General features: G+C 37.2%; 3 protein-coding genes across 3 annotated transcripts in view; all 3 read left to right on the top strand.

Annotated features, from left to right (window-relative positions):
* Nucleotides 1-754: 754 nt before the first annotated feature.
* On the top strand, nucleotides 755-2,391 carry LOC136340648 (uncharacterized). The gene is made up of 3 exons (XM_066284872.1): nucleotides 755-914; nucleotides 981-1,098; nucleotides 2,180-2,391. The coding sequence occupies exons 1-3, from the start codon at nucleotides 811-813 to the stop codon at nucleotides 2,333-2,335; spliced, it is 378 nt and encodes a 125-aa protein (XP_066140969.1). The 5' UTR covers nucleotides 755-810; the 3' UTR covers nucleotides 2,336-2,391.
* Nucleotides 2,392-5,008: 2,617 nt separating this feature from the next.
* LOC136340907 (uncharacterized) lies at nucleotides 5,009-6,654 on the top strand. The gene is made up of 3 exons (XM_066285358.1): nucleotides 5,009-5,196; nucleotides 5,248-5,365; nucleotides 6,455-6,654. The coding sequence occupies exons 1-3, from the start codon at nucleotides 5,072-5,074 to the stop codon at nucleotides 6,596-6,598; spliced, it is 387 nt and encodes a 128-aa protein (XP_066141455.1). The 5' UTR covers nucleotides 5,009-5,071; the 3' UTR covers nucleotides 6,599-6,654.
* A 251-nt stretch (nucleotides 6,655-6,905) lies between these two features.
* Nucleotides 6,906-20,611, top strand: part of LOC136340898 (cholecystokinin receptor type A-like) — a 94,854-nt gene continuing 81,148 nt past the window's right edge. Inside the window, exon 1 of the mRNA XM_066285345.1 lies at nucleotides 6,906-7,216. The gene's annotated coding sequence lies outside the window, so the exon portion shown is untranslated. The remainder of the gene's footprint in view (nucleotides 7,217-20,611) is intronic.

The following is a 20,611-nucleotide window of genomic DNA, read 5'->3' as shown; positions in this document are numbered from 1 at the left end:
CTCCAATTATCCGAGGCCTGTAAAACCGTTAAATCAGGCCTACAGCAAACTGGGCTAAAACTCGTGCCGCAAGGCAAGACCAGTTTCGTTTACGCCGGCATCACATGTGTGCTCTAATTTTCACATATAAAGTGACACTTTTCGTACTCTAATTGGGGTTCATTTTGCAACTAGTTCCACAATAAAAGCAACTACCTTTATTTGACAACACAGTTATCAAACGAGAGCAGTGACGACGTGATTACTGTAGTTTTACGGATACGGGGCGCAGCTTGAATTGGGTCAAACTTGTGCCGTTTACTTTGGATTTCCTCGTACAGCAAAATGAGAAAAAATCATTTGTGATATGATGTAGATATTTAGGTATGCATCCAGGTGGGACGCGCATAGTTGTGTGAAACTCCTAGATACCACTCCTTTCATGAAACAATGTTTTGTGTAACACGGTACGTAATTAGCTATCGCAAAACCTTAGCCGCATATTTGGTTATAATATTTTAATATTAATTTTTTGAGGCGTGATTTAATTAAGTTATTAAAGTTTATCAACTGCCAGATACGCCAAATTGTCAAAAAAAAAAATAAATAAAATAATAATAAGACGTACAAACACATGTGAAACATCGACACATCTGATTAATTTTATTAGAAAAATAGCACTTTCAAGTGTCGCATGTGCAAATATAAATCACTTATTGTATGTCTATTTGATAAGAAGAAAAAAAAACTGGACCTCTTTATAACCTCTTGGAAGCAAAGCCAGCCAGACATTTTCCTACTTGTGACTGGGAGGTAATCAAGACAATCAAAATGTTCGGCAAAGTTTTGATAATTGCAGCTGCTGTTGCATTCTGTTTGGTAAATTTTGGCAATGCAGAACACAACATTGACCAATGTGCTGACCCCGATATAGCGTAAGTTAGATGAATTGAAATTGAATTAAGTTTGAACGTACTAAAAATATGTATGTGTATTTTCAGTGTCGAATTGCTTTGCTCGGAAGACATTAAAGAAAGTGGCAAGTTTGCTAGAATACTTAAGGAAGTTATTGATTGTCCTGCAACTGGACTTAATAGTGACCCAATTACCTGCATCAAGGTACGTTAACATATCTTTTTTTAAATTGAATTTTTAGTCATAAAATGAAATAACGTATTCACGATTTAAACTATAATACTGTCGTTTAGGAATTTCTAGATAGTATCTTCTTAGTTTCGTTTTTTGATTGCATTTATAGACTGTACCATCTCGCTTTCGTTAATTCTGTGTTAAAGTGCCCATTTTTTGCCTATATTTCTAAGAACTAGAACCGAAGCTGCATATAGCGACATTTGAACATTTGAAGTACCCAGTCATGATTCATGATTGCACTAGCTGACAAGCAAAATCAGTAAAATGTGAGGAAGAATCTTGCGGGTATAATCGACCTGATTACCCACTTATTAAGTTTCCGTCATATGCCTCTGAATTTTGTTGAGTAAGGAACGAACTTGAAGCTTACTGCATAAATATATGTGAATTGTCACATTACCCACTAGATAGTGGCACATCACGAACCTTTGGGCAGTGACGAAATTTCAAAAGCGTGCAAGAAAACTTCTAGTTATATAGGCCGTAATGCACTTTTTTATTTAACCTTTTTTCCTAACTCTAATACTAAAAGGGATTTTTTACATTAAAAAACCATCAAGTATATGGAAATGATGGAGAAGCTGATAGGAGTTTAATATGTGGCGTGGATATTTTTGAGCTCAAAAAATAATCAAAAGAACAAATATTCTAAATTTGAGAGCAGAACTTGCAGGTTGTGCTCTGCCCCAAGTTCTAAATGTCAACTAAATAGTGACGTATTAATATCTGGTAACAATTTAGTAAATGAACAAGAAGCTTAACGTTGCATTTGAGTTTTAAAATTACCCATTACACAGTGGCCCATCATAGAATTTAAGGCAGTGAAAAATTTTCAAAATTTTATAGAAGCATATGTACCACGGACATAATTTTGTCTTTAAATTCGTCTCCCTATAGTACACATCCAAATTTGGATGAATCACGATGTAAAACTCCTACTGAAGTGTTAATATAGATAGTTCAGCTCTCAGATTGGATACTACACTGAGACACATTTTACAATAAAAATTGTATGCCATTTGTACCTTCTTAAATTTATATTTTTTAGGTGACCAACAAGATGGGGGATGATGGCGGAAATGCCCAAATTGTTAGCGGAGGTATCAACTATTACAGTGTTGAAATATTATTGGAATCGCAATGGTCAAAGGGGCTGGACTACCATATTGAAGTTTACACTAACCCATCCAGAACTACCCCATAGAAGTAATTTAAAAATTGAACCATATATTCACGTAAAGAATAAACTTTAAAAATGTATATATGTTTTTTAATTAACGACGAGCAGACACGACTATGGTTAAAGGTTTATTCAGCCTTTGATGGTTTAAAAACAAATTCAAATTCATCCTATACCTTCAATACCAACTTGTACGGTGTCAAAAGATGCTTCCAAGAGAACAGTTGAGGTTGCCCTTTGCCCAAATCGTATCATTCCTGTGTGCCCATGTGTGGAACGCGACTTCATAAGAAGTACTGCCAATGCGCGAATAATGGTGTGCGGCAGACATCCTGATAGTTTCTTAGAGTTGAGCCTCTATAAAACAAGCTGCAGATCTTCAAGCCTCCAAGATGTTTCACTATTGATCCGTTTCGTTAAAGGTTATTTTTGTAGCACAGAACTTTAGCTTGTCACAATTGAAAATTCAGCAACATTCCAACTTTATAGACAATAGTTTGGGGCATAAATTCTGGGAACTTCACTCAGATTACGGCTCTCTAGAGAAAGCTGTAATTGCTCAAAGCTTCGAACCGTTTGACCTTTGATTTCGTTTCATTTGATGTTGCTTTCTTTATCACGAAAATTTGCTTGTCGTAAAAATGTAAAATTCAGGACCTTTCCAAATTTCTGGACAAAAGTTTGAGGCATACGATTCGAAAGTTGTTTTGTCAGTAACGCAATTTAGCTGATTGTAATGCGAAATTGAGACCACGTCAAACTTTTCACGTTCATAAAGATCACATTTTAAATTTACATGTGACTGTTTTGACAATATCATGTTTTTAGAGTAGTTTGTTTAACGTGTATCAGTTGAGCAAATGAGATGTTAACAGATTCCTGGCATTAATTGGGACTTGCACGCACCGTCAATCCGTTCACAAATCTCTATTACATAAAAACTTTGAAGCGTTGTTTCACGAATGGAATTACTCCGATTTTGAACGTATTATTTATTTATTTACTTATTTATTTATTTAAATCTCTGATTCTACGATTACAAACCGGCGATCAACCCTTTAAGGCTTTCTGCACTTGAAGGTGTTTATAAGCACAGATGACGCAGAGCTGGTCCAGTGCGATCCAGTTGTGAGGGTTGTTTGTCCAATTTTCGTGTTTTTGTATCAGTCTCTTTGTTATCTTTGTCTTGCATTTCTGTGTTCGTAAAGCATTTGATTAGGCGCATTGTGTCGCGGGTTGTTTGTATGTCCAATCTTTGTAATTAGTTTAAGTGCGATTTGCTCTGTAGTTTGTATGTATTTCTTTGTCTTTTATTTTTCGTTTGTTCTCAGTGTATATATGCGTAGCGTAATAGGGATTATTTTAGTTGCCGTTTTTTTACTAATACTCCTGCCTTTATATGTCAGTGATAGAAAGTGTTTTGCTCTTCTAGTGATTTCTGTTCTGGTGATTCTTAAAGGTTTTCCAAAATTTAGATTGAAGCCGACTGTTATTTCTAAGTATTTGTTTTCGTTCTTTGGTTTGGCGACGTGGCCATCGGCTCTTGTTGTAGTAGAGTCCGCTCGGATTTTGTGATTTGAAAGTGTTCGGATTTATTTAACTTTTTATGCTCTTTTAGAATTACTTAAACCCAAAGATACTCTTAAAAAACCTTTTGTATATACAGTCACTCAAAAAAGTATCTGTACAGCCGGAAAAAAATTCTGTAAACTGTAACTTTTGACTGATTTTGTTCAAATTTTGTATAATGAAAATTCAAACCGAAACTCAATTTGCGTAATTAAGTAACTTTTAGAGTGCTTTCCAGCGTTTAAAAAAAACTCCGTTTTGAAAACTTCTTGTGCGGTGGAAATTTTTCAATGTGGTCTTAACATTCTTGCAGAGAGGATTTTTCTTCATATATCCTGAAAATTAGATCAAAATCGAACCGCAAATAAGGGAGTTGCAGCTTTTTAAAGTCGTCAAAATGTCAAAGTTTCGTCATTTTGCGCGAAAATCGTCACTCTTTGGCGTTTTTGAAAGGCTGCAACTCCCTTATTTGTTGTTCGATTTTGATCAAATTTTCAGGATATACGAAGAAAAATCCTCTCTGCAAGAATGTTAAAACCACATTGAAAAATTTCCACCGCACAAGAAGTTTTCAAAACGGAGTTTTTTTTAAACGCTGGAAAGCACTCTAAAAGTTACTTAATTACGCAAATTGAGTTTCGGTTTGAATTTTCATTATACAAAATTTGAACAAAATCAGTCAAAAGTTACGATTTACAGAATTTTTTTCCGGCTGTACGGATACTTTTTTGAGTGACTGTATATATCTTTCTTAATCTGCTGATCATGGCCGAAGTCAGAGACGAAACTGGGAGATGTGTAAATGTAGGCATTGAATAAAATAGTTGCCAGCGAGATCAGTGGTTTTCACGAGACTCCACAGTCATTCTTCGGCTGGTGAATGCGATGAGTAATATCCGATGAATGGCTCCGCTAGCAGTCCCTTATCACCACTTATTAAATACAAATTGTTTTATTAAAAATTAACGTTTTAATGGCATCTTAGAACCGCATAATAGCCACTTTGTTGCTTTGTTAAGAAGAATGAATATTATAAGGTGCCATTTAAGTATTTGGAAACACCCGTTAAATATCTATCTGATAAGAAAAAAGCATCTGATAAGAGGATAAAAGGAACCGCTTTATAGACTTGTCACACGCGAAAACCGTCAGTTTTTTCTTTCCGACTGTGAAAAGATCAACGAAAACATAATGTTCAGCAAATTTTTGGCAGTTGTCGCCTTCTGTTTCATCCTTTTCAACTTAAGTGGTGCAGAATTCGACATTGTATCAAATGACGACCACGGTCTGCGACAATGCGCAGACCCCACTTTGGCGTAAGTTAGTCGATGGTAAATTTGGAATAGTTAATTTTCTGTATATTTCAGCACAGATTTGCTTTGCGAATTTGACATCAAAGTAAGTGGCAGGTTTCTGCACATAATTACAGAAACTGTCGATTGCCCGAAGTTTGGAGTCCAGCCCGATAAAATTACCTGCATTATTGTAAGTTAATATTTTTTTATAATTAAGGAAAACTTTCGAGATTCGGTTAAACCTAAAATCTCATAGTTATTTACACGTCCATGTCAATCTGGCCCTAACCTGAATTAACCCGAACTAACGGCATTTTTGCGATATATTTAAAAAATCGGAGAAGAGAATTAAATATAAAGTATGGCACCAAACTTACGTTCAGGGGCTTTTGAACGTGCGAAAATTTAATTTATTTAGTTCTTGATCCAGAATGTAGAGGACGTTGTCGGCAAACCCTTTCCCTTGTTTAAAAATTCACAGCTATTTTTAATAGTTAAATCGGTCGTTATTCTTTCTACACGCAAAAAAGCTCCATCTTGAAATTGTGGCTCGGCAAAATCCGTTTTCCGATATTTACGTTGATAAATTTCATTACCGCACAAGGGTGATAATTAGCCTGATTGAAGGCTTTGAGGCCAAATTATTTAAATTTAAGTTAATATTTTTATTGATTGGAAATAAACGATTGGGCTTATCTACGAGCTCCAACATTTAGGTCCTTCCAGGACTGCTAGAAATATGTAGATAATTTGTTCATTCGTTCTTTTAAAACCAGTGCGATGCGAGAGATAGTTCTTCGAAAAGCTCGAATTTTGATTTCTCTTTCTTAGGTTTGCCTACTTACTCGTAAAGAAATGAAAAAAGTGAACACACTCCAGTTACGCCATTGTTTTCTACAGCTTATAGCTGGTTTCATCAAGCAATTTTTAAGTATGCTTAAAGATAAGGCGGGTACTCATAGGTCAAAAGCTCCATTATTATTTCTCAATTAAGAGTTAATTTACTAAGTACACTTAAATAATGTTTGATGTAAACCGCCATAAAAGCATCTTCGCAAAAAGATAGATTCGTTGTTTATTCCGTAAAACTCAGGGGCGTGCATCGTTACTTTGATATTTATTTTCACGATTTTGCATGCACCTCTAAAATAAGAGTGACTGCAAGTGAATTTCCAATACTTTAATATCTCGTTTCAGGGTCTGATTGATCGATCGAATATGAGCTCATTTTTGTTCTGAAGAATGACCGTCCATAATACCTACATTTCATTTTTTTCAGGTGACCAATCAGATGGGTGATGCTGGTGGAGAGGTTAAAATTGTAGATGGAGGTATCAATTATTTCAATGTTGAAATAGTCTTGAAATCCCAAATCTCTAAGGGAATGGATTACCACATTGAAGTCTACACTAACCATATTTAAAAAAATGCACTATTATTACTAACAGGACAATAAAGCAACAGTTCACAATTTAAAAAGTAGTTAAAATGCTTTTTTATCCCTTTCTAACATCAAGATACACTTATGGAGACGATTTATATACAGCTATATTCCTCATACAATTAATCTTAAACCGACAGCCCTGATTGCAATACAAACTTTCATTACTTTATAAACTTTCCGTTCCGTTGCTCCATGAATGAAAACCGAGCGCAAACTGCCTGTTACGGACTTATTCGAATTCCAGCGCTCTTTCAGACGAAACTCCCATTCATTTCTCAACTTCATACTGAAAGTTTTAGAACAATACATCATATAGGTACTTTTTCCGAATCTGTGTCGTCGGCAGGCCCATTTACCCATTGGCCGCAAATCCATTGTAAGTTATGGGGAAGTGACTTCATAAGAGGGTGGGTGTCGTAACATACGCAACGACGCCGCCGTCGTGGGGCGCCCGAAAGGACAATACTCTAAACTAACTGGCTCTATTCGCGCCTCTCCTTCGACCGATAGAGAGCTCCGCTGAAAGCGTGTAAAACCGGCGCGAACTTCGAGAATGTGTCCGATTTAGAATTTTCTATCTGGGATTTGTTGTGACAGGTAAGCTGATGAGATGATGAAAAAAACGTTTTTGACTAATCGAAATTGCTAATTTTAGCTTTTAAATTTTTTCGATAAATGGAAGACGTTTTTAAAATTTCGAAAATATAAACAACCTGTAACTACTCTGCCGTTTCACATAAAAATTAGAAATTTTGGTCGCTTGCACAACGCAACATTAAAATTTTTGTGGCTAATTTTGGAGGTTCGCTTGCTTCTGGTTTCACTTGGGGTGTGCTCATTTTCAAGTGGGACCCCCTGTATTGTTTGACATTTTTAGATTCAGTATATCGTTCTGTCTTTGATAGGATGATTTGAGATTTTACGGAACTAGAATAAAGTGTTTTATGCTTAATTAAAAAATAAATAATTATTTTTTAATTATTAACGCACCTGATTTCGTAAAAAAACTTTTTTGGGTTCTCATTATGGGAAAAATGCTAAATCTGATTTTTTTGTCCAGCACACATAGTTACTTCCGCTTAAATTCTCGAAATGTCATTTTTTGTCCATTTCTCGGTGCTGCCGACTCATTGAAATTCTGATCAACAGCTGGACATCATTTTGGCCCCGAAGGTTTTTAAATTCAGTTAAAAGTGAATGCGACATGGTCCGAAATTACATAATTCACAAATTAAATTTAAAAAACTGAATTCCATTAAAAATTTACTGGAACGACCCTGTCGTAGGCAAGTATAGGTGGAATCCGAAAATATCAAAAATATCGGGTGTCCCGTTTGAAAATCAAAGTTATCCAGAAAATTTCTCGCAGTCTTATGTAACTTGTCCAAAATTGAAATTTTTACACGACGTGGCGGAAATTGGCGAGTTTCGGTATTGTAGTATAAAAGAATAGAATGCGTTATAAACGTATCTGTGCAATTGAAACTGGTTACCCAGCTATAAATGTTTCATTATGAGAACTTTCTTGAGGCATGTAACGAGCCGTGGGTTGAATATTTTTGTGCATATACGTGCTAGTAAATTTATTTTTATTACGCATGCATCATAATCAACGATTATAGTATGCTGCAGCGTGCATAAATCGGTCTTTATGATGCCTGTGCGGTTTCCAGGGAAACAATTTTTTGTTCCGGCGTGTCTAAACACTTTAATATATTCATAACACTTCTTGACGTTTAAAAACATCAGTTCGTTCTAATATTGATGTACTTGTAACAAAAATATTGTATAATAGGCGCGGCAAAGCCTTTTAAAGCCCTTGCGCCTTATAAAACACTCTGCTGGGCGTCATGTTTTGCGATACGCCACGGGTGCTGTGAATTGCTTATTATATACTTACATTATCAAATATTAATAATCGTTAGTTGCCGTTACTCATTGTTCGACTTTCCCTACTTTCAATCGTTTCGAACCTTCGTTAATTGCATTTAAACTATGAAATGCTACGAACGTCGAAGGTTCCGGTTTAACTTTTCGGGGTACCACGACTCGGTATGAACGTGTAAAATGGCCATCATCGGGTTATTTTAAATACCGAAACAATCCACGTGGAAAGAAAAACCGATGAACTTTTGTTTTCGAACACTTCGGAAAAATGAAATTTAAATCGAAATTCCGTGGCAGTTTGTCTAGATGAACGCACACACATTACTTTGACTAAATACTTGAGTTGGGGGAACATGAACGTTATGTTGACCTCCGAAGACCTTAAATGCCAACTCCAGCACCCCCATATCAAGCACGTGGGGCTCTAATTCTAATCTTAGCCATTTAATTAAAAATTAAACTTTCCAAATGGCAGAGTTGCAGTCAATACGTCATTTACTTAAGCCTGCGTGTCATACCGCATTAAATCGAGAACAGCCGCTGTTTTCAACCGATTTTAGACACTTGTGCTCTTCAAGCCGGTTCCTTAACTTCTGACAACTTAAATCGTTCCTTCGGGGCTGTCTCATCATAAAGCGATTCGCACTTTATACCAAGCTAATTGGCACCCTTTCAACAATGAGGAACTCATGAGGGCCCTCCTTAGTGGTAATTAAATTTTTTGAGGCTCGTTTAATAAACCCCAGAGTTCCGGAGTCTTAAGGTGTAAAAGGAGCTTTGAATAAATGGAAAGTGTCATTATGGGCGGTAATGGTAATGTTGAATTATGCATCAAAGGTTCTAATTTGGGGTCTGTCGATTACTATTGTGTGCAAAGGTAAATGCAATTTTAAACCCTGTATGCGGCCTGTTTGTCACTTGTAGTGAGAACGTCTGGTAAATTACATAATATTTGTAAATAAATATTATGGGCATACTACGTCGCATCTACCTAGGCAATGAGAGATCTTTGCTCATTAAAATATATTAAAAACTTGTTGCAGGTGATTATTTTCTCTTACTTTTCCTCCCTTTCAACACAACAACTTTTCTGTTCAACAATGTACTAGAATTGCTTCGCTAGCTTCGTACAGCCGGCTTTTAGGGCCATATAAAATGCACTCATTCCCGCTTCCCCAAGTAAAATGATATGCTATTATATTTGCATAACATTTCAGGACCGTTTTTCATTTGAAAAAATTCTAGAGAGTGATTTCTGCGAGGTATCGAGAATTAGGAAATCTGGAAATTAGAGATGGAGTAATTCTGAATTTATGAAGTGTAATTACAGATCGGTTTCCACAATTCCTTATTTACAAGCTCAATTTAGCTTTATGCAGAAAAAGGGCAACAAATGGGGAGTTGCCTTTCCCCGCCTAGAAACTCGAATATTTCACACCAGACCTTTAGGGTTTTTCTTCTTTGTTATATTTTAGTAGTATAACTCTAACTTTAGTTTGTAGGGTTGCCGGAAGCTGTGGATCTAGCCCTCACCTGCCCTCTGTCCAAGATAGACGGTTACATATATTCCTATTTGAGCAATCGAGGGATTAAGTTGCGAAGTAAGCTCACATTTAGGGCATGCAAGAACTTCCCTATAAATGACAATATCAATAAGCCCCTGCGGATTTACTCTTTTGGCTGCGTTCGAAGTTGGAGGGGTGCAGGGGGGAGCGGCGGTTTCTTACCCTAATTGCGGTTTTTCGTTTAATTTTTCGCATCATTATCTTTACTAAATTAATTACGTTTTCGAATGTGACGACATTCAGTCCCTTCCCCTATAGAACCAATGCAAAAATTGTCAAGTGAGTACCCGACGAAATCAGCTCCGTATTTCGCCGCAGTGTCACTGAACGCTTGTTCTCACCGTCATGTCGTGTTCGGTTTCATTGAATCAATTCCATAGATCAACGGAAAATCGTTTGTATTAAAACGCAATATCATTGAATGTACGTTCACATTAATCTATTTTATTTCAGCAGCATAGACTCGATATTGATCAATGAAATCAATTAATAGGGGGCCGTTTCAAGGGAGGGAACGTCGGCTTATGAAACTTTGGAAATACGTTTTCCACATTTTGAATTTTTTTTGTTGGAATACCAGACTAAGTAAAATTGACCTTAACGAGTGAAATGCGCACTTAGCCCTAATTGGTTTGTGTTTCCTTAAATCTTTACTAATTTGATCTGAGCTAAAGTGCCGAAATTTCGGAAACTTCAAAAAATAGGTTTTTCACTATCCCAACTGACCTAAAGGGGGATCATTTACCGTTGCGGCCAAGTCCTAAATAGGGATGTTTGGTTAGACTCAACTAATTTTAAAAGGAACTTTTACTAGCCTGCCATTATGTAACTAAAGAGCAAAACTGGCATTAATGGCTGAAATTCTCTCTTTATCCGAATTGATGATTACGCGTTCGACTAACCAGAACTGATCTTATCTCCACGGCAGTGGCACATTTTTTATTTTCACTTTTTTTTTGTTTTTTTGGAGAAGATTAGTAGCCCGGTGTGAGATCAGGCAAGCAGAAAAAACAGATAAAACCGCCCTTTTCATTTTCCCGCATCATTATATGAAAGAGCCGACAATAACGTTTTATTTTAGAGCGAGTTAAATTTGCAGAATGAGCCAGTTAGGCCATGTTTGCAATTACTTGAGGCCAGTAATAACCAAATACCATACGAATTAACTATAACATCATCAATTCCGCGAAATAATTGATTCAATGGAATCGAGGTGGTCGCCACATCAATTTCGAAAATAAAGCGGCATGGGGCAGAGCAACTCTGGGCGGCTCTATACTATGTACCTCTCGTTCTCCTCATACAAAAAAATAAAATTATTTGAGTGTTTCCCCTCAAGCAATAAGCCGGACCTTTGCGATACGGGATGAAACCTGCTTTTAAGTGCTCGCCGGGGCTGCAGCTTTGGCAAAGTATTCGGATACTGCTCTTCATATTTTCCTAATTTATTAATTAGTTTTTCACTAATTTAGTCTTTTAAAACCAACTTCGTTCTTCTGATTTGATTAATATCTCCCCTTTCACGTCCGTATCCAGCAGCGTTTGTATGATGAGATTCTGTTTTGATTAAAGTAGTCAATTTGTGTTGGCGGTATAATGAAGTTTGGTATTATGTGAGTAATACGTACTTCTTTGTTGGGATTTATTTGCACACGTATTTGGTGCATGTCTCATGTATCTTCCATCATCATGTCGAAAGGCAGAAGCCGAGAACGCGCTTTATTCTCCCAAGAAATTACTGATTATAGGTTCGTTGCACAGAGTCTCTGCTCATGCCGGCTTTATGGCACACAGCATTTTTCTGCTTAGGAGAAATTGACGTTTTAGAATTAAATGAACAAAGAAGTTGCGAAGTTAAGATAAAAGAGTTGCGTGTCAGAGGTCGCATTATTCATTCCTAGTTAGTAGTTCCGGTCGGTACTGAACTCCCAGGAAGCATGTTTGGAAGGATTCCGTGTGCGTTTCGGTCTGTTTCCACGTAGCAACTTCTTCAGATTTACTTCATGTTAGTCGAGTAATTTTGGAATTTGATGAACGGTTCAGGGATGATTTGTTTCCGACGCAATCTCGGTCATTAGTGCAAAGAGTAAATACGTGGGATATACGTAGAGTCAAATTTATCAATGAATTATTTTTGATATCATTAGCACGCAGGAGGTTTACGCTGGAAAGGGAATTAAATTTTCACTCGATTTTGATATTAAAAAATGGGGGAGAAACGCTTGTGAGCGGGTGAGGTTGCCATTTCAGATCATGGAAGCTGTGTTGGACTCATACCCGCGAAAATAAGAACCGCAACTGAGATTATATCGTCAATCATTTCAGAACGCACTCACGAGATTCAACGTTTAAAATTTTCCCGTTCCTCGTGGATTATTGCAGACTTTCCCTGAAAAAATGTTTTTTTCTTCTGAAAGTTTGACTTTGCACGTTTTTGTTAGTAACAAAGTTCAACTTCGTTTCAAAAATTACATAAACAAATAATCCTGCAATATCCGTTATGAACTTTCCAATACACTCGTGGATAAATCTTCGGAATTACGATAGAGTTTTATGTTCTATTAGAATTGGAAATCTTGGACTTTGTTATTTTGGCGCAATGAAATCAACGATGAGAACAAGGAGAAGTAAAACTTTTCCCAACTTAAGATATCTCAGGGAGTCCCTAATCGTCAATCCCCATGGGACTTCGTGACTTCAATTTTCACTGCCCTTAGAATTTCTAATCAATATTTGAGATTATGATACACGCAATTGTTGGATGCTTAAGTTCGCATTTTCCCAAATCAAATTAAAATTCACTTTTCGTAATCAGATTAAAATATTTAGCCGAAAATGTAAACGCGAGCACGTAGACAAAATAAATGACCAACTTTTGTATTTATTGATAATAAAATTTTGCGAATTCTTGTTGAAGTTTGATAACAAAAACATTTTTCTGTTAGATTGACTGGCAAAATTGAATATCCACGAAAAATTCGGAATACCGCCGAAATTTCGAGGTCATGTGGGATTTCTCCCTTATTTATCACCAATCCCCCATGTACCTATGATATCCTTACATGGTAAAATTCCGTAACACTAAGTTGGGACTCTCCGTTATCCGTAGGTTTTACGAACGAACTCATAAGATAAGTAAGAAGCTTTTTTACCTCTTCACGCACGATAATTAATTTTGTTGGGAAAATTACTAAGTAATTCCATTATTATTTCCCTGACAGGGCTTCATTTGTCTTTTAGCGATCTAGGAGAGTACAAAACGAAATGAGATTAATTTTTCCATGCTCGCGTGCTGAAATGTATCTTTCCCACTGAGTGCAGCGAAGCAGTACTCCCTTCGCCTGAACCAGTACGGGAAGTGAAAATGCCCTTTCGGTTAGTTCGCTAAACCCAGTCGTTGTTTTTTCTACACGTTTTGGATCAATTCAACGCAAATTGACGTTCGAAGCAAATATGCACGTCGTATTATCTAATACAGGCGGAAAGTGGCTTTGTTTTATTCACCTGCGGGAAAAGATCAGTTCAAGCACGCATTGCACTGAAAAGGTGTACTTTCCCGTCCTTGTCAGAGAAAGACGATCAGGTACCATTGTACAAATGTTACTTTATGAAGTGACATAATTACGTTAAAATGACTGGGATATTTGTTCACTAAACAGAGAATCCGAAGTGACAATGTGCTCGTAAAAGCATTTTGTTCTCAATTCTTGCGGAAAGTGCCCTTCCCGCACTTGACTGTTTACCTGAACTGTGCCTGAACTTTTTGGAATCGGTAAACCTTCTCTAATGCAACAATAATATACTGAATGTTCTACTACAAGAATCGAAGTTTTATATCGTAGGCCTTTTTCTTTAGATTGGATAATGGAGAGTTCGACAGTATTTAGAGATTTCACATGTAAAACTGCGACACAGGACGGTTCTGAGTTGTTGAATTCAAATGGAGGAATTTTGTACATGAGGGTTTTGCGTCTAGCTGGCAGCACCCTGTACGTACCATTTGTTCAATTAGGAACTTTTTTAATAAATGTAGAAGCGAGTTTAGTGGATTGTTTAAATATTTATTTTAGCAGGTCAGATTGTCTAGTTAACGTAAACTTCAGCATGAAAATCGATTTTTTTGCACCGTTGGGATTGACGAGAATAGTCGCTGAATACCTTTCCCAGTACTTAAGGAAAGAAAAACTAGTAAATATTACATCATGTACTTGTTAACATAGTCTCCTTCGAGATTGACACACTTTCCCCAGCTACGTTCAATACCCTGTTTACAACGAGAAGTTTCGAATGTTTCAAAATAAGCATTAACCTCGAAGTCCAGCTCGTCGTTATTGACAAATCTCTTTCCACCGAGCCGTTTCTTCAAGTTTGGAATGATCTGAGGGGGCTAAATCTGCCGAATAGGATGGTCGAGGGAAAGTTCGAAACCAAGTTGATTGATTTTGGCCGTCGCGACGAAACAAGCGTGGACTGGTTCGCTGCATCGATGAAACGAGACTTTCCTTGTACCCAAACGGGGTCGCTTTTTGCAAATTTCTTCTCTCAAACGCTGCAATGCATTCGTACAATATTCTCCGTTTATTGTTTTTACTTTAAGGAGAGTCAATAAAAATCATCCCGTGTGAATCCCAAAAACCTGACGTCACCATCTTTCCTGCATATGGTTTTCTTCTTTGGCGCACATTCTCGCCTTTGGGACCATTGTTTTGACCCCCCTTTCGTCTCAGGAGTGAAACGATGGATCAGTGCTTAATCCGTGGTTATGAATTGACGCAAAAACTCGTCTTTATTGCTGCGGAACACTCCCTTGAAACATGCGCACTGCGCTGTTTTTGATCATCATGCGTTCACACGCGCACAGCTTTCTCATATGGAAATGTTTAGCCAAAACGCGATATGCAGTGGAAATTTTCAGTTTTCCAGTACAATTTTGCGGATTTTCACCACGACATCTGGAATGGTCAGGTCTGGAGTGTCACTGGGTCGATCACTGCGGAATTGGTTGTCGTGCGTTTGTCCTCTGCCGTCTGGTATTATGCAGGCGGCAACGAAGGACATTTGGACACAAGCTTTTTAAGGCTAGATGTTTGTAGTACAGGCGAAGTTTTAACAAAAAAAAAAAATCGCCAGCTATATGTCATGTCGGGTACTTCTGGGACTATCCTCGTAAGTTGTGGTTCCATGCTAATAATATGAATCATATGAATAAAAATTAAGCAGATACAGACGTGTTTATGGAAACACGATAAAAAGAGATAAAAGCTAATTATTACTCGAATTCCCACATCAAAGGAAAAAAACAAACATGCCGGTTTCCATCGTCCTTGCTCAAACGTAACGCTAAAAGCACTCCACACATTATTTGTATTATTTTTGTCCCGACCCACATTGATTCATTTTGACTAACTAATTTATCAAGTACCTATGAGGTGTATCGGATTCGAATTATTCAACGGCATTTCATGACACGTTATTAAATTACTCATGGTTTATTTGAGCAGCCCCATTTACGAATATAACCCAATAACATCCCTCTTCAGCCTCTAGAAACATCGAGGGTGGAACAGGTTCCTAAATATATTTGCAACGTAATTTTTAGTTCGTTATAGAAGGAATCTAAAACCAAGTAGAGAGCAGTATTATACAGATAAAGAATTGCTTTTCCTTTCTTTCTGTCTCGAAATGATTAATCTCCTTCGGAATTTATTTTTATTTATGTAGCCAGTGGAATAGAATTCTGCTTATCAAAAAACAAGAATTGTAAGCGTTGTATAGACCTAGATGTACTTATATTAATGGGAGAAAATGTATACTGAATTTCAATTGTGTTTCATGGAAAATTCTATCACCGTTAATGCAGATATGGCATATCTTTCCAACCTTAAACAGTGCAATATCACCGTTTTTTCTTCTCCGTCTTAAACTTTTCTCAGGCCACCCTCGTCGTCTCAAACATCTCGTTTTTCTTCTCGAAGGTTTCGGTTGAACTCTCTCAGGCTGCAGCTTTTTCAAAACATACCAAAATAGTTGGGATCTATCAAATAGCGATTAGCAGTAAAACTGGAGGCCGGAGCCCTGCGATTAGACTCTTAGCGGCCATTTTCGCATCCCACTTTATTACTTTCGAATCCACATTTTCCCTCAACGTGAGCCCCCTGTCTCTCAGCAACACGGTCGGTCCTCTTTAGTAGATTATCCTATCCGTTCCGGTGGTCCGATCCGTGGAGAGGATTTGACACATCCCATCGCCTGATGTGGAGTGCTCCAGATTGGTTGTCGGCCTTTGCGTTATCGAATAGTCCTTCTATGTCAAAGAAGAATATCAGCGTCACCTCTTTGAAATGCCTTATAAGGGGATAAAACAAGATGGGGTTTTTCAGAGTTCTTCTCGTGTCGCGGCCGCGTGGAATGTGGGAATGTTTACAAATGAAATTGTAAACATTCAATTTACAAATCTAAACAACCTTGAATTTTTTTTAAATTGAATTTTAATACGTTCGAGGTCCCAAAGGGCCTGCACAGGTTCACTGATTATCCTTGAGATCGGCACTTCATTAGGCAATCTATTATTTCTGTAGTTCGTGGGCTTTTTAGTGATAGTCTAAGGCTTCATTTATAAGGGTCAACTCAAATTAAATTTTGCGTTTTTTTCTTGAAAGGGCGGTTTGGTAATTCCGTTCGCCCTCTACTTAAGATTCAAGTATCACCGGCAAAAATTTGATTTTTTTGACCTAAAAAAGTAAAACGGAAATTGGTAATGGGAAAACAGGTGAGTGGACAATTATTAAGATTGTTTTCACGAGGTCTGCTACATTAATTTAGGCAAAAAAGGGCTGACATTAGGACTTAGCGCTGATCGTAAATTATTAAAAATTAGCCACTAGTACCCTATAAACCCAATTAGTACGTCTAAGTACTTTTCCCCAAAAACCGGCTAAATCCAGCGGCTTTGTCTGAAATGCTCTCTAATGATGTTGGCATGGCCTAAGGTAGCAACTAGGCCCAGTTCTGTTTATAATATTTATTAACGACTTCTGTCTCTCTCTCTCTCTCTTAATAACTTCATGGAACAACATCATAATTAAGTATGCAGATGACACAAATTGATTAGAGATAAGAAAATTGAGGACCTGTTAGGTACAGCAGAGTAAACATGGCGATCAATAGATAGGTGGTTTTCTGAGACTACGACAATGGTAAACAACGACAAAACAAACTATACATATGTATATTATTTACTATCAGGAATTCAAAAATAACTAAATTGCAAAATCTTTAATCAGCTAACCTAGAAAAAGGGTTAACAAGGTGAGCAAAACCATTAAGGATTTTTAGGGGTGAACATTTCGATCGGACTCCGCATATACAGGGTGTTCCTCCATGTCGTGCTAATATTTCAAGGTGTGATTCCTCGGATTATTTTATGAAGAAAAGTGCACACGAACGTTGTCCGCAGCGGCCCAAATTTTTAGCTACAGGGTGTTCTTTTCAAATCGTTGTTTTTTAACTTCTCAGAAAGTAGTGAAATATGGATTTCTGCTTTGGAGCATGTTAATAGCACACAAAACCCCCTATTTTAATCAGAAAAATAATTCTATTGCTCCACCAGTGGCGTAACTATATGCACGTTTTCCGATATTATTTACTCAAAAAGTGGTACGCCAGGGACATTGTGTCGCAGGAATGTTCTTTCCGATCAGGCTAGGCCATTCTACACGAAAAATGTCTCTTATAACAAACTATAAAATATATGACACTTAATGTGAAGTAATAACTTATAATAAACTTTTAAACATGTTAATTAAGACGATTTTTATTGTTTTAATCAAGACTAGTTTACATCACGGGAAGGGGCAAGAGGCACTTTTCATGTAAAATTGACCAGCTTTGTTCGGCACCAAAAATACTTTTCTTATAGAAATACGGGGTGTTATGTCCTACTAACACACACCAAAAGAAAGTAATGCCTAAAATACTTTCTGAGAAATTAAAAAATAATCATTCGGAAAGAAGCATTTCAACGCTCGGTGGCTAGAAATTCAGGTTGTTGGGTACCTACATTCACGTGAAGTTTTCTTCATAAAATTACCTGAAAAATCACACCTAAAACATTAGCTCCACGTTAAGGAATGCTCTGTAGATCAACGAGCGAAGGGGGCAAACTTCGTTATGGCATTCGGGTCATGGGGAAGTATGGAAACGAAGGAAGTATCAAAATGGCCCATTTGGCCAATTTTGGGTCCATAATTAATTTTGGTATAATCTTCTGTGGGTTAGTTCTTCAAAATGACGCACCGGCACAGTGGGAAGACTGCCCTTAAATCTGAGCAAAAATACACCTGATAACAGAGTATTAACACCACGCGCGCGTGTTCACGTTATTGTACCATGAAAAATGGGTTAATAGAAAAGTTAAAAACATAATAAGTAGTATAAAATTTTGTCCATTAACCCTGTGAACACAAATGACTATGTCCCCACCATTATTGTCCTTTTTTCATCACTGGCCTCTCTTTTGACGTCATCCACAAAAATAATGGATACTGTTATGTGGCAACAGGGGTGGATTAAATTTTTTTTTTTAGGCGTTGACGACTTGTTAACGGTTGCTTCTAATTATAATTATTCACAAAAGCACATAGAAGATAATGCGGAAAGGGGCGGCTTTGCTTTTTGCCGTCCCGAAAATGCCCTCGTGTTATTAAAAAAAAAAATAAAATTGCGGAAGATGCTAAAATAAGCTGCTTCGAAAATATTTTTCATGGCAGAAGGTTTGCTGAAAATACATTTTACCGAGTAATATTATTATTTCGACATTCTAAAACCAAACTTTAAGTGACGTTGAGTTGGGTGTAGAATTTTCCGAAAATTCGTTTACATTTTATCGAGATAACGATCCTAATTTATGAAGTGTTTTGTAGATTTTATTGTTTATGAAGTGGCACCTCAAAATTAAAATTCGCTTATGGCATATTTTATATTACCTAAATAGTCTTGTGTCCTGCAAGGGACACTTAACAGAAAAACTGACCGGTTTTTGTGGACTTTTAACAGATTTTCCCAATAGCAGACGTAAAAATCCGAAAAAAGACCTGATTTTTTTCTTATTATTTTAAAAGGGAACTTCGGTTTTCCCTTCTGGAAGTCGCCCTTTTGCGGACCCTCGAATGTTTGCCCCTGGCAACTACTCAAACTTGCTTTATAGTTAATTCGATCTTGATTTACGATTCCATATGTGGAGTTTTCATATTGGAGAAAAATTGCCATTTCGATTCGATTTCCTCCTGTTAGTTCATCAGCTCTATAGTAGAGTTTGGAAACAATAAGCGGTAGGTATAAAGCCGTATATACACGAGTCTACCCTCTTGATTGCAGTTTGTACAATTCTAAAAATGCACTGGAGACTGCATCAAGAGGGGACGACCAGAAGACGTGGCAATGATAGGTGTTTCCGCATCAAGCGAACGAAACGGTTCTTTGGTGCTTGAGGCTGGTAGTTTTCCGACGAAGTGCGACCCTGTACAAAGTCAATCGGGACCACCAAAGCCATTTCGCGCACGAGATACCAAGAATTTTTCCTGTAACTGACGGTATTTCAGTATGGAAATTTAAATATTTTAAATATCTTAAATATAGTAACACCTTCACGTCCTGAAAATAACAGTGTACGAAATGGGCACCTGGCACACTGATATTTTAGATTGCATTACATGTAAGGGATAGTTGTAGGCACAGTTGTATTATAATCAATAAGTGGTAGTTACGTCACAATTAACTCCCCATGATTGCAACTTTTGAAAATTCAAAAAACACAGAGGGTGTTGCATCAAAAACGGTCGAAGTTGTGATTGCACAACTGCAGGGGCAGTACTTTCTCCAAAGCCTGCACTGTAAGTGCCTTTTCGAAGGTCCGTAGTTCCGAAACAATAAGATTCTCATTAAAAATCGTTGCTTCATTGAAGGCACCAAGACCTTGGCCCCCGAGAGCTGCATTGTCTGATGTCATTAGTGTTGGTTTCATTAGATTTGTGACATAAATGTTTTAGTCGTATGAACAAACATTCTAAACGAATTGTGATGGGTTTAGGCCTATCTACGATCTACCATTTAAGATTTATGAAATTGAACGATGAATTTGACCTATATGGCTTTTATCACTCACGGGACAGTACGCCTATGTTTGTGTGGCATCGTCTAATGGTGTATTCTATTGGCAAATTTGATGCGGCACTCGTACGTATATTGTCCTAACATGAATCAGAATACATTAAAACCATTTTTGCCAATAGGAAAAGATGTATGTAAGCGTACGAGCTTGTACATTATTTATTTATATCTCGTTGCTTGGTAGCATGAGATTCGCCACGATCACTCTGCATCACAATATACGGGGCGTCCGTTTAACCTCGGACTCCTGTGAGGTCGTTTGCGACTTTAGGAAAAGTGGTAATTTTGTTTTTATGTGGCAAAGTCTAAAATTTCTTTTCGAAATGATGAAGCGATGGCTTCGAGCCGCTGCATCCCAAGAAAAAAAAACTCT

The sequence above is a fragment of the Euwallacea fornicatus genome, chromosome 8 (genome assembly GCF_040115645.1).
Source record: "Euwallacea fornicatus isolate EFF26 chromosome 8, ASM4011564v1, whole genome shotgun sequence".
Lineage (NCBI taxonomy): Eukaryota > Metazoa > Arthropoda > Insecta > Coleoptera > Curculionidae > Euwallacea > Euwallacea fornicatus.
The sequence above is the reverse complement of the archived record's forward strand: the minus strand, read 5'-3'. Positions and strand labels throughout refer to the sequence as shown.

Coding starts and splice junctions, on each gene's coding strand:
- LOC136340648 (XM_066284872.1), top strand. CDS start 811: ATGTTCGGCAAAGTTTTGATAATTGCAGCTGCTGTTGCATTCTGTTTG. Junction 915..980: donor TGTGCTGACCCCGATATAGC/GTAAGTTAGATG, acceptor GTGTATTTTCAG/TGTCGAATTGCTTTGCTCGG. Junction 1,099..2,179: donor ACCCAATTACCTGCATCAAG/GTACGTTAACAT, acceptor TATATTTTTTAG/GTGACCAACAAGATGGGGGA.
- LOC136340907 (XM_066285358.1), top strand. CDS start 5,072: ATGTTCAGCAAATTTTTGGCAGTTGTCGCCTTCTGTTTCATCCTTTTC. Junction 5,197..5,247: donor TGCGCAGACCCCACTTTGGC/GTAAGTTAGTCG, acceptor TGTATATTTCAG/CACAGATTTGCTTTGCGAAT. Junction 5,366..6,454: donor ATAAAATTACCTGCATTATT/GTAAGTTAATAT, acceptor CATTTTTTTCAG/GTGACCAATCAGATGGGTGA.